The sequence below is a fragment of the Ochlerotatus camptorhynchus genome, unplaced genomic scaffold (genome assembly GCF_037179485.1).
Source record: "Ochlerotatus camptorhynchus isolate MF236.1 unplaced genomic scaffold, CSIRO-AGI_Acam_v1.1 ptg000100l, whole genome shotgun sequence".
NCBI classification, from domain to species: domain Eukaryota; kingdom Metazoa; phylum Arthropoda; class Insecta; order Diptera; family Culicidae; genus Ochlerotatus; species Ochlerotatus camptorhynchus.
The window spans coordinates 986,802-1,013,547 of record NW_027040590.1 but is presented as its reverse complement, the minus strand read 5'-3'; the positions used below and the strand labels follow the sequence as shown (position 1 = coordinate 1,013,547).

Here is a 26,746-nt window from a genome sequence, read left to right as displayed (position 1 = left end):
CGTCTGTCAGAGATGGCTTTCGTCTGTCGACATCGGAGGCTTGGTCTGTCTGTGCGTCGGTCGGTTGGTCGCTCGGTCGATCGTCTTGCCGTGTGGAGGAGCCTGAAAGAAAGAAATCCGCTTTTATCCTCCATCTGTCGCCAGTCAGGCAGCTCCACTTAAGCCGGAATGCAATCCCGCAACGCAACCATATCAGTCCAATTTAGTCGAGGCTTAGTACCACCACCGGAGGAAAAAAAAAAGAAAGCCCGTACAACGAAGCGTCGATGAAGGCAACGAATCGAAAAAAAAATTCGTCGAGATAAACTCCACAACTGGGAAGAGGCCTGCAAGCAAACCAGATTCTAGTCGCACAGCTCGGCGCATAAACCCATCTACGGACGACTGGTGCGAAGCTACAAAGCACCGTGGCTTATCTATTTCCTTGGTACGAGGCGGCCCCGACTATGACACACGCCGAACGAACGGAAGAGTTGAGTCCTGTTTCGCGATGTGACTTTTTATCGCTTTCCCGCTGATGCCACCTCCTTCACACATCCGGAGCTGTCGATGATTTTCCCACCTCCTTCACCACCACTTGTTCAAAGATGAATGCGGCATGGTGCGATCTGTGATAGTATTTTCACACTTCCTACCCTTCCCCCCCCCCCTCCCCACCCAACCAAACCAGCTGCTTGCACGCCGCGGGAGCGTGGAAAGAAGCTTTTCGTTAGCTTCCGACGACACGGCACATACAAAGAGGATCAACGACGACGGCTAGGACGACGATGAGAACGAAGAGCGGAGAGATTTCATCAACTAACTACACATACCTACTACTTTGGTGGAATTTCGGTCCATCATCGTACTCAATGAAATGGAAGAAACTATTCCTTTGTGTTTCTTTTCTTCGCTTTCGATTGAAAATGGGGCGATTTTCCGGGTTCTTCGAGGATGTAGAGGAGATTAGGAAAGTTTGATTGAATATTTCTTGCTTTCATGTGAGCATTTCATCAGCTGAAATAATAAGGGAAATCAATCATGGTTTGTATGCTTAAAATGAATATCGATGCTTTTGTACTTTCCCTTTCATTCCAAAGCAAACTTTCGACTGGAGACACTATCAAAAACTTTGTTCAATGAGAGCTCGAAATAGATTGCAACAACTTGCGAAATCGTTTTCAGCGTTCATTCAACGGATCTGAGCTATTTCGAGGTGCTTTTACTGGTGTTAATTCATACAAAAACGACTGACTCCACCCCTCACTATCCCTCTCCAAAGGGGGAGTTTGGTAAAGAGAGATGATAAAACCGATTTGTATTTTCCTAAAGTTGTCCTAACTCGCTTTCTACTCTCTATATGCTATCAATTATGTGCTTTCATCTCCTAATCTATCGTTTAAAAAATACCACTTTAGTCTGCTATCTGAAATTAGCATCTTCAACTATGCACATTGATGTTTATTTGTTCCAATAAAGCTGAGCAATCAACTCGATTCTGCAGAAAATCAGTGACAAACATAGCTCTTAAAATGTCGCGACGAGTGTTCAGAGGTTCTAGATTTGTTAATGAACAACGTTCCTCATAGAGCGGCAGTCTAAAATGATAACGATCTGCGTTGAACTGGCTCTGACAACTCAGTGAAATCCTTAGCTATTCTAAAGATAACCCCCAAAGATCTGGAGGCTTTTTATTCCTTTGATTTGTTTTCCGTCGATCTTGTTTTCCGTGCTGAGCACCAATGCTACCGACGCACGGGAGGCAGCTTCCATACCTGGACCCTACCTATCGACCCATCAACTCATGAACCGGGGACCAACGGCTTTACTTCCCTTCCGAAGGAAGGCGTGATCAGAGATGTTATGCCTCAGAACATCCCGGCGGCGCCAACTGGGATTGAACCCAGGCCTGCTGGGGTGAGAGGTAATCACGCATAGCATAGCAGGTTAAATAGTAGTCGTTGATCGGTTGGAAACGAATCCACGTTGGTCTTCATGGATATATTGCGCACAGCGAGGTGATTCCACGGTCCCCTTTCTTATAAACTCGATACATTTGTGCGTTCTTCCAGCAGATCGGGAAGATTCCAGTGCTCAGAGACAATCCGGAGAGATGACTCAGAGGCTTCAGTAAACACGTTAAATGTTCCTTCAGGAAAACGGACGGTATTCCGTCTGGTCCGGGATTGTGAGACGATTTTAGCTTGGGTGCTACCGATGAGATGAGAGCTACATCGACCGGGATTTCGTTCAGTACGTGACTGTAGACGGGTACTTTAGAAGCAGCTGTAGCAACTTGTTGGGACGATATAATCTCGTTGGCAAACAAGCTGGAAAATTTACTCGCGAAGAGCTGGCAAATTTCTTTAACGCTAGACGCAACGTTAACTCCTAACTTCATGGTATAAGTGAGACCGGACTTACACTGGTCATTCACGTATTTCCAAAAAACTTCGTGGATTGGACTTGAATTTGCGCTGCAGGTTCTGCTGGTAGTGGGAAAAGCTCTCCAGTGTTGCCTTTTTGTACGCAAAGTTTAGCCTCACGTAGTAGTCTCGAAGTGATCTAGTGCGGTATGTCGTTAAAGCTGCCTTCTTGATGGACTTCATCTTACGAAGACTTGGATGACGATCTTGGCATCGATGCACCGTTTTTGGCACATCCCGAGCAGGAACCGATAGCTTATCGATAACAAATGAATATCTTAATGCGGTATGATACCAGATTTTTGTATGCTTGTGGTATAGGGTAGAGCGCTACTTCGTAGTAATCACCCATTTCCGTTCTATCGGTCAGAAAAGATCTATAATATCAATGATTTCACCACAGACAAACAGACGTAACTCTTCATTGTGTATCTTCGTTCATGCATTTAACGGTTGATTTGAATATTATCAGTTCCGCGAACTACTCGCCGCAGCGCTGGCATCGGATCAGTTTGACGTTTCTATATATTCTATAGAAATTTTATGCAATATTGTTTACGAGTTAGCGAGCAAGCTTGTTTTCCGCGAGAAGCCAGATAGATGTCGCTACTGATGTTATATGTTTTGAGATACTATGTTTTCAAGAACAAGTTTTTCAAAGAGTTACGTCTGTTTGTCTGTGATTTCACTGTGCACGAATCAATAATAGGTTTGTTACGATGCGTTAGTTCATTAGCTACAACCTGAGTGGTGCAAAGACGGACCTCAAAATCGAACCACTTTCGAGCTGTCAAATCGAACCACTTTTTTATCATTGTGGTTCGTTGAAATAGATAGAAGTATTGTTATCGTCCAAAATAAAAAATAAATATTTTTCAGTAATGTTTTTGATCTTTTTAAAATCGTGATTCGAAACGACTCAAACAATTAAAAATAACAGTATTATTGCGTATTTTGGACCAAAGTAGACTCCTGCGCTGAAAAAAACCCCTCCGATTTTTTTCGCTCAGGAACGACTGTGACTTCGGAGAACGTTCTAAGGAGATTTGTGATGATAGTACAAAAGTTCCAGGAAATTTCAACAGATTTTTCCCGCGACAGAAGAGGTTTCAGTGGATATTTTAGTTGCTGCCAGCGAGGTTCTACGGGGGTTCTATAGAGTTTTCATGTTCGAGTTTCACACGATTTGGAGGGAAGTCAAATCGTTGCCATTGGAGGTCCCAGGGAATTTTGACAGCACTTCCATAGATATCGTCGGCCACATTAAATTTGCATCTGATTTGCAACAATTTATACAAATAAAAATTACTTTGTTTGATTGCAAGTCAGGTAGAGGATGTGTCAGGGTTTTATTCTTTCTTGACTTCCCTGAAATGAAAAGTATATTTTGCAGACAGAAGCAAAACAGGGATGAGATTAAATGAGGATGCATTATACAGACTTTTCTGTGGATATATATTTAAACATCTTAAAAATCAAACATTATACATTGTTCCACTATTGAATCTTCGTTTTTTTGTTCTTTTTACGTGAGCACACTTGATTCTATACATTACAAATCGTTTCATAATTTTTCCTTGTAAATTATGACAATTTTCTCCTGTGTATGGGATATTCACTAGGAGGCTGAGCAAGTGCTTATTTAAACTGTTGTTTTGATTTTTGATTGTATCAAAATTTATATCTACAGTGTTACTCAGGGCCACAAAGTACCTGTACATTTCAATCGAAATAAAAGTTGATTCAGTGAATTGCTTATGGCATAAAGTAGAATATTTAGCAAATGATGTTGAAGGTGGCTTTTTCACTAAACATGAATTTAGGCAAGTAGAACAGACTGTACAGTTACGCTTTATTTGGCCTAGAATATGGCATCCAATATGATAGATCATATTCCTTTGTGCGTTTGTCAGGTTATCATCTGAATCATGTTCTGGAGTCAAAGGTACAGTTAGAGTTGAACTTACAGGTCTAACCTTCTTTGGGACATGTTCACATAGCCCAGACACTTGCGATCGACCTCACAGAAACTGAGCCACTCTTTTCGTACTGCTGAATCCTTGGGAAACCTGAATAGGCTTCGCTTTTCGTCGTGTCCATCTTTATAATTGCACAAGTGAGCAAAACACTTCATTCTGAATTTTATTCTACTCCGTAAAAACTCCAGCTATGAACAATGTCAACAAACAATCACAAAGTCACGAATCGGCTCTGCACAAAAAGCCGTTTGACACTTCTCTCTACCAACCGACGGTGATGAAACGTTTATTTCAACACTACCAACATGAAGAAAATTTCACTTCGCACCACTCAGGCTACAACATAAATCCTGTTAGAGCGCATTATATGAATATTTACGCTCATTGTTCTCAAAACAAAAGAAGCGCTCCTAGCGAATCCCCTTTTTCTACGTTTATCGGTAGAACGAAGAAAATCTAATGGCGTTTCAATGCGTAAGGACGGAATTGAAACTTGTAGAACGAATTTAGAATCAAGAAGCAGTGTTAGATTTTAGACAATATCTCAACAATTTGTGACTCTTTATCAAATCTAACGGTACGTATGGAAAGGTGAATAAATTTGCAAGTCATCTTTGATAGAAATATTCCATTTTTTGTTTAAACTCGTTCAGAAAAGAGTGGTAAAGTGCGGGTTGTGCTTAGTAGGACGGAAATTAGATCAAAAACCCTAAATCCTTGTTTTGCTATTATTCAGTTATCGAAATATTTTGTAAAATATCAAATGAATACCGAAATAACAAATTGTGATCTCTCATATTTAAGACACTGACACCTAAAAAACTTATTGAATTGGTCTTAGAAGACCTTAAAAATAACAAACTAAGGTATTCTGATATGTAGAAAAAGCGTTTGTTATCGATCTGTTATTGCAATAACTAAATTATTTATTATTTCGTTATTCGTAGAACATGTTTTCCCGAGCAGGAAAAAATAACTTATTAATACCAAATTCAGGTGTAAAAATAGCATAGCTGGCAGCTTAAATATGGTATTAATTAGGCTGACATAAGAGGCAAAATACCAAAAATATTCTACGAAAAACGAACTAATAAATAATTTAGTTATTACAATAACAAAATGATAGCATACGCTTTTTTAGATGCCAGTATACCATAGTGTGTTATGTTGAAGGTCTTCTAATACCCATTCACTAACTTTTTAGGTGTTATTGTCTGAAAACTGGAAGATCACATTTTGTTATTCTGGTATTCATTTGATATTTTACAAAATATTTCGATAACTGATAATATCAAAATATGGTTTTATGCAACAATCATACAGAAATCTGGTATCATATCAAATTAAGATATTAATTTTTTATCGATTAGTTATCGATTCCTGCTCGGGTGAGGTATTTTACCTCTTATGTCAGCCTCACTAATACCATATTTAGGTTGCCAGTTATGCTGTTTTCATACTTGAATTTGGTATTAATAAGTTATTTTTTCCTGTTCCTGATGCCTATCGATAACATATGACAGAACATTAGCAAAAGTCCGTGTGGTAATTTCCACGTCGGAGCTATCGAGCACAGTTTCCCAATCGATGCTTGATAAGCCCTCAGCGATACTATTGTGATCCGCTCTCCGGAAATTGTAGGTAACAGTGGAGAGACTAACTGAGGATTCGATTATGCTACCATTGGTGTAGCTAATGGGGATGCCAAGGGGGCACTCGCCGGTAAGCTTTTCAAGCTCTATGTTATTTAACCTTTGCAAATTTGCATAGATTTAAAAAATCAATTAGCTCCAAAACACATAATTTCTCAATCTTTTTGTTCACAACAAGTTGCGTTTTGTCGGAAATCTATTGAAGTTTTTGAATCCATCTGAAAACGTTTGGATCAATACATAGTTCCGGAGTTATTCTGGTTCTCGTTGGGGTCACTTTTCGTCGGCAATCGGCTTTACTGTTCTGTAATAAGTATACACACGATGAACATCATCTTTTTTCTCTCAAATGATGTAATTGGACCAATGGCAGCTATTACCGACGGTCCACGATCACATTGGGCATCCATCCGAGTTTTTTGACGTAGAACTACGTCTTTGTTGACTATACGGGGGCGCAAATCAAAAAATATGTTTGGTGAAGTAGTGTTAGGTTTTGAACGCTTGTAACTTCGTCATTTGTAGATGAAATTAAAATCCAAATACTCCAATCGATAGGATATTACATTACAAACCAGCTAAAATAAATATGTTTCCAGTTTTTCTGTAATAAAACTTTTGAAAAATGTAAAAATGATAATTTTATCACTGTTTTCAAGAAATAAGCGTTTTCCCAAACCCAGTCATCTTCATCAAGTACCACTTGGTTGCACATCGTTCTGAAAAGATATAAAACAGCACTGCTGTCGCGCTTCTGCTCATAACCGCTTCGGACGGCGTGACGCTTGGTCCTGCAGTAAGCAGGAGCAGGTCAGTGGTTAAAGGTGATTTAGGTCTCGTTCAACTAAGGAGCTGTTCATTAACTACGAAGGGTGGGGGGGAGGTAGGGGGCAAGAATCCCAAAAAATTGTCTACGTAGTTAATGAACAGCCCCTAACACGAAACACGGAAAAGTTATTTATGCAAAACACCCCTCCCCCCCCCACTACAACGACAACATGAAAAAAAAATGGACTTTAATGATCACTTTTTTCCGGGAAATAATTTTTAAGCAAACTACAATGTAGTAAAAAAAAAGTTTATTTCCGTTAATTTTTTTCACAACTACTGTCCAGAGAGCTTCGAATTTGAAAAAAAATAGCTCATAATATGTTGATGTTATTCTGCGTAAAACATATCTGGTACCTCTATTTATGCAATTAGATAAACATCCGAAGTCCATCCTTTTTTACATATTTTGCACAAAAGATACTTTCTGCCCCGCCCCATTCATAAAAAAAAACGGTGGGGAAATCTTGTCAGGGGCGGGGCTTATAAAGTATTTTTGTGCAGAATTTGTAAAGAAGGAGGGGCCTCATATATTAACCCAAAGGAATATACAGTGCATCATAGAGAAAGAAGCTCTATCTACTGTTTCCAATTGGGTTCTTTAAGGGTATTGAGATAAAGGCATATTCGCAATCTACATTAAACATGGAACCGAAATCCAAAATTTGATCATAATTGGAGCACTAGAACTATTTTAAATAAGTGCGATTACAATAGCAAGTATCACCTTCTTAGCGCCCCTCAGTGAGACTTTGTATAGGAGCGAACTGTCAATTTGTTTGTTTAGTGTCTAACAGTGGAGTTATTATTTTGCTTTAAACTTTGATTTAAAAATCGAGATGAAAGTGTACGGTTTCGAAAAAAAGTATCGTTGTGCTCAAGAAACGAAGCTCTTCCAGATGATGTATACAAATCTACACACTTTTTAAAATTAAAGAACCCAATTAGCTCAATTACTCAGGCATGCTTGTGTGATTACGAGCCCGCGTTTCAATAAAATCCTATTTTGAGAACATTGTTCATTTTTTAGTATTATTAAAAACTAGAAAGTTAGACTTTTTCTCCAAACACACATTTTTCATGTCAATATGTAATATTCATGAAAAAAACACGAAAGTACGAAAATGACATGAATAGGTCCAACCAAAAATCCATTACCCTACACCGGGCAAGTAGAAACGCGTTGGGAAGTTGTAACGGTAGATGTAGCTCTTAGCGGAAGTGAATAATCATTGAGATTATTTCTAATATAGTTTGCGGTAGTACACAATGCCTCTCAAAAATAATTACAGTGAATATTCACTTCCAAAGAGATATACGTACTGTTTCAACTTGCACCGGTGTACCTTAACTATGATGTTTACTATCGAAACATTAAACAGGTGGAGAAAGTGCATACAAGCTTTTGCTCTGACTTTGAAATTCAATAGCTGAATTCCCTAATTTTCAATTAATGTTGTACTAAGCACCTACTTATTGGAAACCAAACGTTTAATTTGAGAAAAGTCACAGTATTCTATTTTGCAATCATTCTACGAACGCGCTGTAAAGTACATAATGATGATGTATGGTAATTTTATGTTAAGGTTGTCCTCCAAATTGGAGAACAAAGAGGTGCTTACACCCCGTATGATCGTTATACCCCTTCCTCCCCTACTTCGTTGACATATGAACCAAGATTTTGTCCAATATTTAAAGTACCGTGTTCTGACAGGTAAAACAACTGCCTGTTGCGTTATCATAACATGCAATCTCTGCTTCAGAAACCTAACTTAAAACTAACGATGGAGCTACTGAAAAAAATTAACGTTTTTTTTTGGCAATTGTTTTATCCCACTGAGGTGCAAATCAACACAAAATGTGTGTCGAAATAGTGTCAGTTCTTATTGTAGTCGATGTAGATGTCAAATTTAGTGTACATTGATCACAGGAAAATAACTCAACATTGAACAACCCAAGGTAGTTATGCAGGGGAAATTCTATCAATTCTTAACCATTACATTAAATTTAAATACATTATCTCATGCGTAAGATAAACTGTGGTCTATGCTAACATGAATTGTCGCGAGTTTTGAATCATAACCGAAACATTGAAATACTTAAAAATTTAAGATAAAGTACAATAATCAAAAATGCATGACATACATCAATTTTGCGTAGTTCTACGTCATACTGTGGTCGTGTCTAGGATACAACCCTTTAATTTTTTTTTAAATGATGAACTGTGCTGTGTCACACGATCAGTTTTAATTCTTGTTGAAAATTGACCACCTCCCCGATGGTACAGGGGGTGGCCCAATGTGAACATGTCATCTCAATAAATGCATTACCCACCGAGTAAAGGAAAACCATGAAGTTTTATAAGTCGCACGACGGGTTTTGATTCTAGTCGAGAATAGGCAACTTTCCGGGGAGACCGTTATATTTATGAGGACATTGTATGTCTGTGGACTATTAATAAAGCCATTATCGGCCGAGTTTTGTAAAATCATGAAGTTTGATGTGTCGCACGATGGGTTTTAATTCATGTTGAGAATTGGTCACTTTTCCGGGGCACCGGAACATGCCTGGCAAGGCTAGTGTGACCGTGGACTCTCAATAAGGCCATTACCGGCCGACTTTTGTAAAATCATGAAGCTTGATATGTTGCACGATGGGTTTTGATTCTTGTCGAGAATTGGCCACTTCCCCGGGGGCACCAGGACAGGCCTGGCAAGGCTAGTGTGACCGTGGACTCTCAATAAGGCCATTATAGGCCAAGATTTGTAAAAGCATGAAGTTTGATATGTCGCACGATGGGTTTTGATTCTTGTCGAGAATTGGCAACTTCCCCGGGGGCACCAGGACATGCCTGGGAAGGCTAGTGTGACCGTGAACTTTTAATAAGGCCATCACCGGCCATGATTTATAAAATCATGAAGTTTTATATGCCGCACGATAGGTTTTGGTTCTTGTTTAGAATTGGCCACTTCCCCGGGGGCACCAGGACATGCCTAGGAAGGCTAGTGTGACCGTGGACTCTCAAGAAGGCCATTACCGGTCAAGATTTGTAAAAGCATGAAGTTTGATATGTCACACGATGGGTTTTGGTTCTTGACGAAAATTGGCCACTTCCCCGGGGGCACCAGGACAGGCCTGGGAAGGCTAGTGTTACCGTGGACTCTCAATAAGGTAATTATCGGCCAAGATTTGTAAAATCATGAAGTCGGATATGTCACACGATGGGTTTTGGTTCTTGACGAGAATTGGCCACTTCCCCGGGAGCACCGGAACATGCCCGGGAGGACTAATGTGACCATGGAATCTCAATGAGGCCATTTTCGGCCAATATTAATAAAATTGGACCACAAACAAGTTTTTTTTTAAAGTGCTTAAGTTGATTACTTTTTTTTATAATATGGACTCGAAAAAAACAATTTTGATAAATAATATTATATCGATATTCAATCGATGGTCAATGTAAGGATTTTTCGAAATTTTTTAATCTTAATTTTTTCTTTCGACGAATTGTTATCTAGAAAAATTCTGTTAGTCTCAGAATCTAAGTAAGTTTCCCAAGATTTTAAATTACAAATTTTAAAGTCCAGGAGATTCAAAACTTTTTTCTGAATACCTAAAATTTATTTTGAACAGTATAATTTTTTTTCTTGCATAAAGTCTGGAACGCGCAAAAATTGGTCAACTTCAAATTGGTGTATTTCTGTTAAAAATGCATTAAAAAAACTAAAATGCTGCATTTGGAAGTTGAGTGTATATACAATGGTTGCTATGATGAGTTTTCTCCGTTTGCTCTCCAGTTTTCAAAATGACGTTCAAGCGAGAGGAGCAGCGTGTCAAAATTTTGCTCGCGCAGCAAGAGAATTCGACGTTCTCACACGCCAAGTTGGCAAAATTGCTGGATGTGGCCAAACCGACCGTGACAAATGTTTTAAAAGTGTTTGGGGAGCGTCTGTCGACCGCTAGGAAGCCTGAAAGCGGCGGCAATCGTAATCCGGACGTGGCAGCGACGACGAAGAAGGTGGCCGGTGAAATATAAGCGGAATCCTAACCTCTCCATCCGGGACGTCGCTGGAAAGCTCAATGTCTCCCATACTGTTGTGCAGCGGGCCAAGAAACGAGCCGGGTTGTCGACGTTTCAGAAGGTGAAGGTGGCGAACCGAGATTACAAACAAAACACGTCGGCAAAGCAGCGGTTCCGAAAGCTGTATACGAATCTGCTCACAAAGTTTGACTGTGTCGTCATGGACGACGAAACTTATGTGAATGCGGATTTCAAGCAGCTTCCGGGACAGGAGTTTTATACCGCATCAGGAAAAGGGAAGGTGGCTGAAATTTTCGAAACCATCAACCAATCGAAGTTCCCGAAAAAATATCTCGTCTGGCAGGCCATATGCACGTGTGGTCTAAAAAGCGGCATTTTCATTACTACGGGAACCATCAATCAAGAGGTATACGTCCAGGAGTGCCTGGAAATGCGGCTGCTACCATTCCTAAAGCAACATAATAGACCTGTGCTGTTCTGGCCGGACTTGGCTAGTTGCCACTATCAAACGGTATTGGGCCTTGGTCAAACGGAATCTCAAAAAAACTAATAAATCCATGGAACCGTTCGGCGGCGAATATGGTCGATGAGACCAATGTGCAAAATTTAATGGAAGGGGTTAATCGGAAAGCACGGCAGGCACGGTGGTTCAGAAGATTTTTTTGATAAAGGGTGATACGGTCAAAATTTGGTCAATATCAACTTGACGTATTTCTTTCAATTTTGCATTTAAAAAACCTGAACACCCCTCATTTTGAAGGTGTGTGTGTAGAATGTTGCTCCTATTTTGATTTTGGAATTCACTCTTGAGTTGTCAAAATGCCGTCCAAGCAAGAAGAGCAGCGTATCAAAATTTTGCTCGCGCATCGCGAAAATCCGAGCTACTCGCACGCAAAGTTGGCAAAATCGCTAAAAGTTGCCAAATCAACCGTTACAAATGTAATTAAAGTGTTTGGGGAACGTTTGTCGACAGCCAGGAAGTCTGGATCGGGGGGAAATCGAAAACCGCTGAGACGACAAAGAGAGTTGCCGGTAGTTTCAAGCGAAACCCTAACCTCTCTCTCCGAGATGCCGCAAATAAGCTGGGTGTATCGTCTACAACCGTGCATCGAGCCAAAAAACGAGCCGGACTATCGACTTACAAGAAGGTAGTGACTCCAAATCGCGATGATAAACAAAATACGACGGCCAAAGCGCGATCCCGGAGGCTGTACACGACAATGCTGACGAAGTTTGACTGCGTGGTAATGGACGACGAAACCTACGTCAAAGCCGACTACAAGCAGCTTCCGGGACAGGAGTTTTATACGGCAAAAGGAAGGGGAAAGGTAGCAGATGTTTTCAAGCACATGAAACTGTCAAAGTTCGCAAAGAAATATCTGGTTTGGCAAGCCATCTGTACCTGTGGCTTGAAAAGCAGCATTTTCATAGCTTCCGGGACTGTCAACCAAGAAATTTACGTGAAAGAGTGTTTGAATAAACGTCTGCTGCCTTTCCTGAAGAAACACGGTTGTTCCGTACTGTTTTGGCCGGATTTGGCATCTTGCCATTACGGTAAAAAGGCCATGGAGTGGTACGCCGCCAACAACGTGCAGGTGGTTCCCAAGGACAAGAACCCTCCCAACACGCCAGAGCTCCGCCCAATTGAGAAATACTGGGCTATTGTCAAGCGGAACCTAAAGAAAACCAAAAAAACTGCTAAGGACGAGCAGCAGTTCAAGGCAAACTGGCTTTCTGCGGCGAAGAAGGTGGACAAGGTGGCTGTACAAAATCTGATGGCAGGGGTCAAGCCCGGCAATTTGGATTTGGAAAAGCGGAAGCCTTACTGAATATTTTTCCTGAATTTTATATTAATTGAACTTGAAAAAGAAATTTAATTTGATTTTTTAAATAAACGATTTCACCGATTTACACGCGTTTTCCCTTGACCAAATTTTGACCGTATCACCCTTTATGAATTTTGACTGAAAGAAACGATTTTTTGTCGACCAATTTTTGCTCGTTCCAGCCTTTAATTATTTTGTGGATTTTCAAAAAGACTTTTGATTTGTTAAACATTTTAAAGTTATATAAATCCATATTTCATTTGTATTTAATATTCAGGTAATATATTTTTTTATGAAATAAGGGATCTTACAATTTTATCTTAGCCTAAGAATTATGACAATTGATCTTATTTCGTTGACTTTTATTTACAATTATATTCGATAAATTTATGCAAAATATTAATTTTGAAATCTTGAGGGTTTGTTATCTCAAAACAATTTTGTTTTTGACATTCAGAATGTTAAGAATTGTGCATGGACATATATCTTGAACATTATCTTGAATCCTAAATGTATAATTTATACTATGTGCACTTTGCCATTTTTCACAGCCAGAATTTTAGAAAATTTTAAATTTATAAATTCTTAAAATTACCTAACTCTGAGAATTTTCTTAAGTTTGAGATGCTTAAATTTATGAGATCCAGACGGTATGTTATTTCTTTACAAACAAACATGAACAAACGATCATTGCTTGTTCAAATCAGTAAGCTTTGAAGGCTCCCAATATCGAGGTACCAATCGTTTTTTATGGAATAAATATAATCAAGTTTTTTTTTTTTTTTTATCTTTATTAAGGAGACTTTTAGCCGTTGGCTGGCTCGTCTCCGACTTAAAGTTTATTGTTTCACCATTAAAATAATAGAAACCTCAATGCCAACTGGTCACAGAAAAAAAATACTTAAAAACTACAATGGACAGCCCTATGGGGCTGTACCCAATGGTGACGTATGACTACGTGGTCTTATATAATAAACCTCATTTGTTAACTGAAGCAGGGGCTTGTTTTTTTTTTTTGTTTTTTTTTTTTTCTTTGTTTAAGAGACTTTTAGCCTTGGGCTGGTTTGTCTCTGGGAATCCCAGATGGGGAATCCCCTATTTGAGGGGGGTGGGAATTCCACAGGGAAATTACCCTAACAACATAGTTTGGATCCCAGAGGGGATTTCCGAAAAAGGGCGTGGGGCCCCGGAAACAGAGTTTTTAGCTACGGAGTTTTTAATTTGGTGGCCCTGGAAGGGAACCTCTGAGAGTGGGGTCCCTTAGTTGCTTAGTGGCTGTCTTAATTCTGTCATTTTGTTGGAGAATTCCGTTTTCGTTGCGTTGGTCTGTATAGTTGCTGATGTGGGTGGTTGGTTGTGAGATTCTGGTTCCGAGTGTGATCTGGTATGGTGGTGATGATGATGATGGTGAGTTAGGTGATCAGATTAGATCGAACAGCTCAGCTTCCCGCAGGAAAACTAAAAGGGCTGTCATTCTGGTAGAATCGTTACCGAGGGCATCGCTGATGCTTCCCGGGACGTCGTAGCGGGTTCTTGGTGCTTCGTATTTCCAACAGTGGCAGATAATGTGATCCACCGTTTGAGGAATTCGGCATAGATCACAGATCCTATGGAAAGGTCCGTCTCCCTTGTAGTTGTGGGAGATGTTTGTATGATGTGTTCGAAGTCGGGATACTATGACCTGCTCTCGATGTATCGTTGGGTCCGCCCACCTGGAGATGTCTCTATTAATTTTTCTGATGGCAGGGGTTTCACTGGCCGCCCAATCGCGAGCCCAACCTTCGTTGGTGATTTTTGATACCCATTTTTTGAGGTCCGGACCAGGTACAATTCGCGTGTACTTGGCCATACGACGACCTGAGTTGGCTAGTTGGTCCGCTTTTACGTTACCATGAACCCCGCAGTGTCCAGGTATCCACACAAAGACTGTGTTGTTTGGCGCGTGTTCCTGTATAGCCTGGATCCAAGGGTGTTTGCTCGTATCGGATTCCAGTGCGGCTACCACACTAGCGAAGTCGGTGAAGATGGCAATTGGTCGGTCGTCGGGAATGGTGGCTGCAATGAAGGCGGCAATGGCTTCCACAGAGAAAATGGAGCACTGATCCGGGAGTCTATGGCATTCCGCGAGGTTTGGACCGAAAATCCCGATTCCTACCTTTCCCTGGGCTACCGAGCCATCCGAGTACCGAATGGTGTATCCTCCGTATTTCCGGTTCTGGAGTTCGAGTACCGCTTGTGCCACCACTGAAGGATTGGCACCAGTTCTGAATTGGTGTTGTTTGATTGTGTGGTCGGTCAGAATCTACGGCATGTTCCAACCTCTCGCTCCGACCCAGTAAAGAGTCGGGTTGGATGCTTCTCTGAGTGAATTGTTCGCCTCCGTGAGGAGGGAATCTTCCTTGTCGTCTCGTGATGTCTGCTGGTAAAGTCCGATGGCTCGTTGGCAGATAGTTTTGGAGATTAAGCGATCAAAGGGGAGCAGTCCTCCTTCGATGCAAGGTGCTATTCCGGGGGTACCTGGCAAAAGACCCGAACAGATTCGGAGAGATTGTTGATAGACTGGCGCTAACTTTTCGATCAATCGGGGCTTGGCAAGGAACGTAGCTTCGATTCCGTAGGTTAGGCGTGAGTTGATGAGGCTTTCTCCACGTTCAGTCGGGATCTTCGGTTGGCATTTGGATGTCGTCCCGCTAGAGTTTTGAGCAGGTTCATACTCTGTTTGCATCCGTTTTTGACATCGTTGAAGTGTGTGTCGAAGGTGAGATGTCGGTCAAAGCAGACCCCGAGGATTCGGATCGTTTTCCGAAACGGAATTAGGTCTTCTTTGATGCAGACTTTGGTGCTGAGGACTTGGTGTTTTATCGGACAGATGTGGGTGAATCCTCTCCGGCAGGGGCTTGTGCTTTGTGTAGGAATAGGAATTTGAGCGGGGTTATCTCTGTTTATACTCTTTAGTACGACGCGCTTGACATAGATGGCGCACAGCAACTCACGAAGAGCTACTGATTCCGATCAATAGCGGTGCGGCTTCTTCCTACTTCTATAGATGCTCATCTAGGCTGCAGCTCGCTGCTTGCAGGCAGCCTTTCGTTGTGTACTGGAGAACATCACCACTCACCACGCGGTGATTGAATAAACACCGTTTGGTGAGACCAGATGGAATTCAACTTTGAAATCTGTTTTAGGGAAATCACTTTTCGCAGGCAATCTATGATAATTTTAACTATTATAGTAAGAGTTGCACATTCGTGCAATTTTTAATAGTGATATTTTGATAAATTCTTAAATTTAACAGATGCGTAGACACATTTCAGATCGAATGGTGATAAAATTATTGAAATTGGTCCAGTGGCAGCTGAGTTAATAACGTTCAAAATCTTTCATAATTGTGTTGCATGTTCCATTTTCGGTTTTCACAAAATGAACCCAATATAGAGATCACAGACGTAGTCCTACATCAAAACAAGTTGCCTTGACGCAATTTGATTGAATAGTATCTTCGCGAGTTTTTATTTAACCGTAGTTTAGCAAAATAAAAAATAAAACAGGCCCCCCTAGCCCCCCTCCAGATACATTTTCTAGTTACGCCAATGGATGTGACTTTCCTCCAAGGTTATCACTAAAGCAGAGTGATGAGCGGTATCCTTCACTAGTGGAACTGGTGCAGCAGATAATGATGGGGCACAGTCACGTTCACTGATAATGAATTTAAACAACATCCAACATTACAACATTTAATAAAAATGCTCTTGTTACGTATGTAAACAAAGTGTCACGTGATGAACTACTCAAAGGTTGAAAATCTCGCTAATAAAGCTTCAAACAAATGTTAATAAAGAATGCTTTTAATAAGTTTACTAACGCCTGTTGATAAAACAGGTTGTTATTTTAAAACTTTGATTGATTCATACTACTTTAGTTTTAACACCTCAAATTCATTTGGAATTTACGGGATAACTTTTTCTCCCACGCTAATTCTTTTGTCCCATACCAACTTTTTCTTGTCTCAATGAGATCTTTCGAATCAGATAAACGTCATTCGTGTACATCACAGGACCGGATTTGCCCAATCTCCTTTGAAATAAAAAAAAACTATCGGCAAAAGATGGTTTTCATAGGACCACTCTAATGACCAATTTAAATAAAATGTGCCTGTACATTTGTTTAAATATTTGGACTGTGCACGTTGAGCTGATAACGATTCACAGATCTACACGCCCAATGCATAGGTAAACGCCACTTCAGTGCCACTTTGGCTCACATGAAACAAAATGTTCTTTCCGATAGTGCTCTCCTTGCTTCTGGTGCTGTCTGTTTACGTTTGGCAGTGGCGTCGTCGATTATGCCGCGTTTTCCGTTCGATTCCGGGACCTCCAGGGCTACCGCTGGTGGGAAACACCCTTCAACTCATCGGGAAATCATCGACGTACCTCTTCCACATGCTGTACGATCTGGAACAGCTGTACGGGAGCGTGTACAAGTTGGATACAATGAGTGGCTTTTGGTTGTATTACAACGAACCGGAGTATGTCGAGAGGATTATGACTGGGCCAGAGTTCAATTGCAAAAGCGCTGATTACGATATGCTGCTGGACTGGCTTGGAACTGGGCTGCTGATAAGCAACGGAAACAAGTGGTTTACACATCGGAAGGCACTGACTCCGGCATTTCATTTTAAGATTTTGGAAAATTTCGTTCCGGTTTTTGATGAGAAAGGTGCGATACTGGCGATGAAGTTTTTGAGCCATACCGGTGGGGAGGTTCCCATTTTTCCACTGGTGAAACTGTGCACGCTGGATGTGATTGTTGAGACGGCCATGGGAACGGTTTCCAATGCCCAGAGCGAGAAATCGAGCTACACCATAGCTGTGGAGGACATTTCCGCCATTGTGTTTTGGAGAATGTTCAACGTGGTTCACCGGAATGACGTTTTGTTCCGGCTCAATAGCAAATTCGGTTCGTACAGTAGGTGCCTGAGGACGATTCGTGAGTTTACGCTGTCGATCATCGAAAAGCGGAGGGAAGCTTTGACGGATTCCGATGGGAAAGGGGAATGCCTACCGGAGGAGACGGGTGATGTTTTGATGGGATCCAAGAAAAAGATGGCACTGCTCGACATTCTGCTGCAAACGAAAATCGACGGCAGTCCACTGACGAATGAGGAAATTCGTGAAGAGGTGGACACTTTCATGTTTGGGGTAAGTTGAAAAATGATGCGATGTTGATGGAATCGATGACAGAAAACTATGTTCATGATCTAGAAGACGAACAGCATTTCAAATGTTTGCTCAATTTCACATTCAGGGCCACGATACCACGGCATCGGCCATCACCTTCCTCCTCTACTCGCTGGCAAAACATCCCGACGTTCAGCAAAAAGTGTATGAGGAGATCATTTCTGTAGCAGGTGAATCATCGCACACGCCATTCACCCTGAGGTTCGAGCACCGCACCTGTAATCGAAGGCCGCTCAAATTTAATTTTGTTTCTCTATTTTTCTTTTGCCCCTTCCATCAGCACCTTGAATGACCTGAAATACCTGGACCTGGTGATAAAAGAATCGCTCCGTCTGTTCCCACCGGTTCCGTACATCTCTCGTACCTCTCTGAAGGAGGTAAACCTCGGCGGTGTCACCATCCCGGCCAATACCAAGCTATCCCTCGGTATCTACAACATGCACCACAATCCGAAGTACTTCCCCGAGCCGGAAAATTTCCTCCCCGAGCGATTCGAAGCCGAGCGAGCAGCCGAAAAACAGAATCCCTACGCTTACGTGCCGTTCAGTGCCGGTGGCCGCAACTGCATCGGTCAGAAATTTGCCCAGTACGAACTCAAATCGACCATTTCGCAAGTGATTCGACTCTGCCGGGTCGAGCTGCCCTACCCAGGCTACGAGCCACCACTGAAAGCTGAAATGATTCTCAAACCACAAGACGATATGCTGTTGAAATTTTTCCCGCGATGATCAAATGTCTGCAGTAATTTGCCAGCGCACCTAATTTTCCAACCACCAACATTAACAGCCTGAAACTGAAAGTCCCTTCCGCAACCTCGGATTATCTCGCCCCTCGTACCAACCAAAGCTGCACAGCTAAAAAAAAGTAGTGTAAATTTCCGTTACTATGATGCACATAAATGGAGCGTCATAAATCATACAAATTTACATTATAAATCGTGTACATTTATGAGACATGTCATGCAATATTCCATATATTGTATGCAACTTTCCACCTTTGTTTGCTACATTTCTTGCAAGCTGCTAGTTTACGTGAAAAGGAAGTTTACATGCATGAATGTTTGCATGCATGGATGTTTACATCACCAGTAAAATTCAGATTTTTTTAGTGTGTGCCACTAACGAGCTCCGAAAGTGACACTCATGGCAACAAAGTTCTGATTATTTCTGCCCCGAAGCCTCGTAAACATATCCATATCCCGCACCCGCGCCAAAGTCTCAGCACCAAATTGGCCCCGTCAAAATTCCGCCAGATGTGTCATAAAATTTGCTTCAAACTTTCATCCCTCACACCATGGCGCCGGTCTGTTGCTGCCTGGCAAAAGTTTATCACAATTAAAGACGCTTCCGCCAACCGCCCCGGAAGAACTTTTTGGTTGAGCAAGTAAGTGACTGCCTGACGGACTGATTGCGAGCTATCCAAAGTGCCCTAATAAACGTGTAATCATAAGGCACGATCTTTCCGGATTCAGCGAAGGAGTAAGTACCTACCTGGCTGCCTTCCGAACATCGTCAGGATGCTGCTGCTTTGAATATTCCAAGTCCCGAGCCTGAGGAGGAGGCGTAAAATTCGTTATTAATGTATGCATACACAGAAATGTGTGGGTTAACGTGTGTGGGAGCCTATGGTGCAAGGCAGTGCGCAGGGTTGCTCCATGGGGAGGGTTTCCATTCGCGTTGTTCTCGACCTTTTGTCTATTTCAACCTTTTGTCTTTCGACATTTTTTGGATGGGGCCAGTGCTGTGTTCCTAAAATGTGAGCTAAGTAGTCGCACCCAATATTGACCTGCCCTTATGTTGTTACGCTGTGCGTTTGTTTTCAATTGAGTTGGCGGTAAAGATTGTGGAAAAGAATGGAATTTGTAAATATTAGGGATGGGTTGTATAAGTTGTAAATATTAGGTAACATGTGTTGTCATATAGGTTGTAATCTTGTGCGAAGAAGCTGGTTTGTGTCTGTTTTACATTTAGCTTTGTATATACATTTGTAAGGTTTTATAGCAAGCTAGCGTTTTTTTATGGAACAATAAATAAGATGGCTAAAGAGGAGAATTGCTAAATACGCGAAAGAGATAGGATTCAAATGAACACATATATAAGATGGCTAATCGACATATGTTTTCGCGCCATATCCGATCCTTTTATCTTGAAGAAAACCTGTGGTTTCTTGGGGAACAAAACCTCTAGTCTCGTCCATTTCGCTAACGAATCGGCTGGAAAGCAGATGTGTGTGACGCGGTTTTTAAGTTCGTAAAGTGGACTCTGTGAAAGTAATCTACGTACTCTAAGGTGATTAGTTTAAAAGTTGTTAATTGAGCCAGCTCAGTTATTTAACGTGTGTTTTTTGTACGTTTAGGTTAATTGTACTGTTCAAAGTAGTTGCGTCGCAGACATCTGCGTTTTTAGTGTTTTATCGTACAAAAAGGTAATTTGTAAAAAACTTTTAAACATTAGCATTTTTGTAATTTCGTGTTTTTCGCGTTGGACAGCTCGTTCAACGGGCTTTTTTGTACGGGCTGGATTTTTGACGAGTTCGGCAGTCATCATCGCCGGAACTTTGGCTTCGTGGCGTCATCAAAGCCACATTTTTCGTCCGTGAAGGACGGATCAGACCCGTGTGCACAGCGAAGGCCCGCCTCTCGTAGGTAGTCAAACGGAGGAGAGTGAAGACGCTAAATTTCTGCTTAACGAATTGTTTCCCGACGGTCGCCAAAAGCCGTCGGTAAGGCCCCCATCCCGTTACAACTCCGGGGACCGTGACTGTCGAGAGCTCGGACCGTAGAAGTACGAAGCCAATCGTGTACCTCGGTTCGGATTTTAACCAAAGAGGAGAAGATTTCATTCCATCTCGGGCGGTCAAAGCGGAAACATAGTACGCGAAGCCGTGCGACGGTACGTTGGTCTCTCTCTTCCGCGGAGCGAATCTCCCGGGAAAAGCTCGACTCCGTCGATGCTCAGCTCTCTAGAAAGCAAATCGGAAGCCTTCCGTCCAGCCGCCACTACCTCCGCACCTCTAATTTCGGCCATACCGCACACGGGTCACTTTTCGTCGCTGCACGCCATTTCCGCAGCTAGATCGGCGCCATCATCACAGGTCATCGGCAGGTCGACAGTCGCCATCGCTAGGACCTTGGTAAGGTCTCCGGCCGCCATTATCGCTCCATGCGTCGCCATCACCGCTTCATCCGTCGCCGTTGCATCGCATCGCATCGCATCGCATCGCATCGCATCGCATCGCATCGCATCGCATCTCACGGAACCTAAATCCTGCGCAGGTATGTCCGTATTCTTGTTTTCATGGCCATGAATTTAGTTTTTCCGTTGTTATCGGGATTGTCCAACACAACACGAATGTAATTATCAAATACGTGAATATAGTTTGAATTGGTTGTTTTTTGTTGTAAAGTATATAGTTTTCCTTCATACTGTTGCGTCTCTTAGCTGGTTCATACGTCACTGTGTATTCCATTCGTAAGATCTCTCTCTATTCATACATACTTGTTTTTAACCCGATTCGTTGTGTTTATGCTGATAGAGCTTAGCATTTTGGATCCTTTCGGGGTTGCAGGTTTTTCGTGATAAAAGTAAGTTCGGATAAAAGTGTTCATTTGATCTCAGGCGTTAGCGAAAATTCGGGGTTGATTCGTTGAGGTACTTCGAGAATCGTACCGTACGGGAGTCCTCTGAGATTTAGTCTCAAAGTGTCGGGCAAGTTTAACACGACCGGTGGTCTCTCTTCGTGAGAGTGGCGCTTAAGCCACCGTGTTTAGTTTTATCTCAGGAAATTTCCCGCACGGTTACAACGTTGATGACGTTGTTTCAAATAGTGTATTATCGAGTTACGTTCTCGGTACGTTGCAAAACATATGCACTTTGTCGCTGCTGCACGATGAGCAGTACCGTACTCTACAGGTGTAGGGCTGCCATTTGTCGTACAACAAAAACCAGAGGGGCGGAAAATTGCTCTTATATTGAAATTATTCTTAATTTCTAAAAGTTCCGTCAACATTTTCCAAGCACCATCATTTTTGTTTTCATATATATCTAATATGATACTTGACTTTCTCCAAACTTCAGGAAAAACCTTGAACCATTTCTAAAAGTTTTCCTAAATATTCGTTTGAAAAACCTCGAGCAAAACAAAGTTCCCAAAACTACCTTACCTTACTTACCTTATCAATCAGGCTTAGGCCTTGTTGTCCTCTGCTGTCCGAAGAAGTCGGCTCCACTCAACTCGATCCGTGGTCATATGCAAGGTTGCAAAGACTCATTTCAGCTAAAATAATGTTTTTCGGAATAATAAAACCAAAAGATGGTATGATGGCATGTTTTACTTGTAACTTACAAGAAGAGGTTACAAAGTATGCGTTGGAAACATAAAACCTGTAAATTTTGCTTTCTATGAGTCACAATCAGCGATTTGCTGATCGCTGAGTGAGTGAGTGAGTGAGTGAGTTTGTGAAAAATCGCTGATTGTGACTCTCATGAAGTGAAATAAACAGGTTTAATATGTCAAACACATTCTTTGCAACCTCTTCTTGTATCCTACCAATTCAAAATTTGAACATGGCATCTAATTATTTCATAATTTAGAAAAACATTGTTTTAGCTGAAATGAGTCTTTGCAACCTTGGTCATACGTCGCGCCACAGTCTGCAAGTCGCTTACGACACCCATTTTCACTGCGTCATCATCCGGCATTCTTACTACGTGCCCAGCCCACCGTAGTCAGTCAATTTTTGAAATGTGGCCGATGTATGGTTCTCCCAGCAGCTGCACAGTGGAACGAACCTATTGAAATCGTGCGTTTTTTTTAATTGCGTGTAAATTTGAGCTTTAGCAAAGGCAATGTCTTCGAAGAAGTTTATTGGACTAAAATAGTATATATTTTCGTTCCATTAGGGTGATGATGTATCTTCGTATAAGGGAGGCTTTCAGCCTGAGGCCGGTTCGCCTCCACACCGCCGCTCAAAAAACCTCAAACGGCAATAATTCCTGTAAATTAATTAAGGAAGATAATTTCATTAAAATGTTGCCTAGTAAATTAGCCATGGAAAACATTAATACATACCACTTCATCTTCACTGCACGTCAAATCGCTTGCGTCGCTGGAACTGTCGTTGTGATCAGAGCTGGACTCACTTGTTTCAATAAGAAGAGCATTGGCATCAGTGAATAATGCCATAATATTTTTATCAGGAAGTGCTCGTAGACTTGGAATGAGTAGGTCGGATCAGTCCGCATCGTGCTCTTTTGCCATGCGGGTCTATTTGCTACAACAAATTTAAACAGCACTTTTCAGTGCTCAACCTGTAAAATTTTTACCTTTTTCAACTCTTATTCCTCTTTGATCCTTGTGGGTAGGGTCCCCGAGGTAATCCTTCTTGGATATCGATTTGGAAAATGCCCCTTCGACCCTTCAGATTCTTATAGTAATCTGCTTGGAAGTCGATTTGGATTAAAATTTACTGCCGCCATGGTGCCTAAGCGCAAAAGAAAAGGTCAAACTTTTGATCCCCCATCTGATGAAATTAATTTGAGCAATCACTTTGATTTGCTCACGGATGATGAGAATGATCAATCATCCAAGAAAAATTCTAGTAAACTTTTCCGGCTTAATGCCAAGAAGGAAAAGATTCCCCCTATTGTGATAACCATTTCCGATGTCCATGCTCTTCGCATGGAACTTTTGAACTTCGTGAATGTTATGTTTTCACTACAAATTGGACGTCGGGGTGAATGCGTGTATTGGCTGAAACCTTGGACGGATTTAAATGTCTTCTCAAGTATCTTACTGAGAAGCAGCACAAATTTTATACTTGCGATCAAGGTTGCAAATACTCATTTCAGCTAAATTAATGTTTTTTTTCGAATAATAAAACCAAAAGATGGTGATATGACATGTTTTACTTATAACTTACAAGAAGATGTTACAAAGTATGCGTTTGAAACATAACACCTGTAAATTTTGCTTTCTATGAGTCACAATCAGCGATTTGCTGATCGCTGAGTGAGTGAGTGAGTGAGTGTGTGAAAAATAGCTGATTGTGACTCTCATGAAGTGAAATAAACAGGATTAATATGTCAAACACATTCTTTGCAACCTCTTCTTGTATCTTACCTGTTCAACATATGATCATAGCATCTAATTATTTCACAATAAAAAAAACATTGTTTTAACTGAAATGAGTGTTTGCCACATTGCTTGCGACACCAAAACTGAACGTGTGTTCAAGGTTGTCATGAAAGGACTGCCCAGTGGTGAATCCCTGGATCAGATGAAAGATGAACTGGCAAAATTACTTGGAGTTGTGCCACTCCAAGTAATCAAAATGAAAATTTAATCCCGTCCTAGCGATTCGCGCAACGGGATTTCTAATGATTTTTATTTATTTTACTTCAAGTCTAGTGAACTAAACAATCTTAAGGCCTTAGAAAAAGTTAGCCTCATGCTCCATGTCAGAGTGAAGTGGGAACACTTCAGGAAGACTGGAGGAAATTCCCAAAACCTCACCTAGTGCCGAAAGTGCCAGGGATGGGGTCACGGAACAAAAAAAAAATGCTACATGCCAGCTAAATGCATGAATTGTGGTTGTTCATCTCACGCAAAAGACGGCTGTCCTGTGAAAGATGATCCTAAGAAATTTAAAAGTTCAAATTGTGGTGAAAACCACAAATCCAATTTTTGGGAATGTAAGACTCGCAAAGCGATCCTACAATCTCATTCTAAGCGACAGAAAGAAAACGCTCCACGTTTCCGACCAGGTACAAATTACTCTGCTGTTAACAACGGTCAGCGAGGAACAAATTCTACATTCGTACCCGTAGGTACAAATATCATCCCTGCTTTAAATTTTTTATCTTTACCTACTCTTCTCGCTGCTAATAATGTTCAACGAGTAAATGAAGCTACCAATGCTGTTATTGCCGTTTCAGGGAAAATAATTCGACGCAACTGACAGCCATAGCATGCTATTAAAGCTGATAATCTGACGCCAAATGCTAATTTTTCTCTGAATTGGCAGTATTGCAGCGGATAAAAATCAACGTAATTTTAACGGGAATTTTGAAATTTTTTACTTAGGAAGCATTACTGCTCCAAAAATGGAATTTTTACAGAAATCATTAATTGACATTAGTGATTACTGATATGCTTAAATCTAACTCCATGTTTGATGCTATACAAACTGGAGTAAAATTTGCGAACAATATTGTCATCACTTTGAAATTCAGTAATGGATTTTAAATCATTAAATATTTTAAATTGGATTGCTCGATCTCTTAAAGATAATGAAGAAGAGCTATTTATCTTTTTGAGAGTTCATAACGTGCATATTGCCGTTATAACTGAAACGTTCCTTAAAACTGACTATAAGGTTCAAAAGGACGCGAATTATTTCATTAATAGAAATGATCGTCTTGATGGAGCCTGTGGTGGCGTTGCCATCATTGTTCATAGACGAATCAAACATAAAATTCTTTCTTCATTTGAAAACAAAATTTTTGAAACTTTGGGTGTTTCTGTTAAAATAAAATTTGGTTAACTTATGGTGTTAGATTAGATTAGATTAGAAACAAAATTTGGATAACTTACGTTTATAGCTGCCTATTTGCCATGCCAATTCGTAGGCCAGCAAAATAATTTTCTCAAGGGTGACCAACAGAAACATACCCGTCGTAGGTCTAAATTCTTCATTATTGGTGATTTTAATGTAAATGCAATTCAAAGCAATTGCAATGGTAATATGCTGTTTGATGATTGTTCTTCAGGTTATTATAATATTCAATATCCAAACAGCCCAACAAGCTTTTCTTCAGCAAGAAATCCCTCCACTATTGATTTGGTCTTAACTGATTCATGTCAACTTTGTAGCCAATTGGTTACCCATGCTGACTTCGACTCTTATCATCTTGCAGTAACTTTTGAAATATCCCAAGAAATAATTTCTAATCCCAACAGCTCTATTTTCAATTACCATAGAGCTGATTGGGAGCAATATCGAACATTTATGGAATATAACTTCGATTCAAATATTCCTTTGTAAACCAAAGATGAAATTAATTATGCACTTGAATCTCTGACTACTTCTATAGTTGAAGCAAGAGCTGTCTCAGTTCCAAAATGCGAGGTTAAATCCGATTCAATTATAATAGACGACGATCTTCAGCCTTGATGCGTCTTTAAAATGTCCGTAGGAGACAATATCAAAGAACACGCGATCCTGCCATGAAAATTATCTGGCTTAATTTGCTAAAACAAATTAAATAGTGATTCGCTGCCCTGAGGAACACAACTTTTGAAAATAATGTTTCTAAATTAGACTCGATATCTTGAATTAGTACTTGACCAAAAATTAACTTTTAAAGATCACATTGAGGACATAGAAGCCAAATATAACAAATATATAAAATGTTTGTATCCTCTTATAAACAGGAAATCCAAACTTTGCTTGACGAATAAACTTCTAATATTTAAACAAGTTTTTAGACCGGCCATGCTTTACGCTGTGCCAATATGGTCTAGTTCTTGCACTACCAGGAAAAAAGCCCTTGAAAGGATTCATAACAAAGTTCTGAAGATGATTTTGAAGTTGCCTCCCTGGTACAGTACTACCGAAGTACATAGAATTTCGAATGTTGAGACTTTAGAACAAATGTCCAACAAAATAATTAATAATTTCAGTCAAAAATTGTTGCAATTCCATTTATACTAAGATAAGATTTAGTTTTAGTTTTAAGTTTTAAGATTTTAATTGTTATAAAAAAAACCTGTTTAAA

At 40.7% G+C, this 26,746-nt stretch overlaps 2 protein-coding genes across 3 annotated transcripts in view; both read left to right on the top strand.

Moving 5' to 3' along the window:
- Window positions 1-26,746, top strand: part of LOC135698993 (uncharacterized) — a 580,872-nt gene that overhangs the window by 56,331 nt on the left and 497,795 nt on the right. The gene's annotated exons all lie outside the window — the stretch shown is intronic.
- On the top strand, window positions 17,004-18,709 carry LOC135698990 (cytochrome P450 4d2-like). The gene is made up of 3 exons (XM_065219157.1): window positions 17,004-17,930; window positions 18,037-18,170; window positions 18,250-18,709. The coding sequence occupies exons 1-3, from the start codon at window positions 17,004-17,006 to the stop codon at window positions 18,695-18,697; spliced, it is 1,509 nt and encodes a 502-aa protein (XP_065075229.1). The 3' UTR covers window positions 18,698-18,709.

Bases quoted from the DNA above. Each gene is read 5' to 3' on its own strand.
- LOC135698990 (XM_065219157.1), top strand. From the start codon at position 17,004: ATGTTCTTTCCGATAGTGCTCTCCTTGCTTCTGGTGCTGTCTGTTTAC. The intron at 17,931-18,036 runs GTAAGTTGAAAA...TTTCACATTCAG, and splicing joins TGGACACTTTCATGTTTGGG to GGCCACGATACCACGGCATC. The intron at 18,171-18,249 runs GTTCGAGCACCG...CCCTTCCATCAG, and splicing joins CACACGCCATTCACCCTGAG to CACCTTGAATGACCTGAAAT.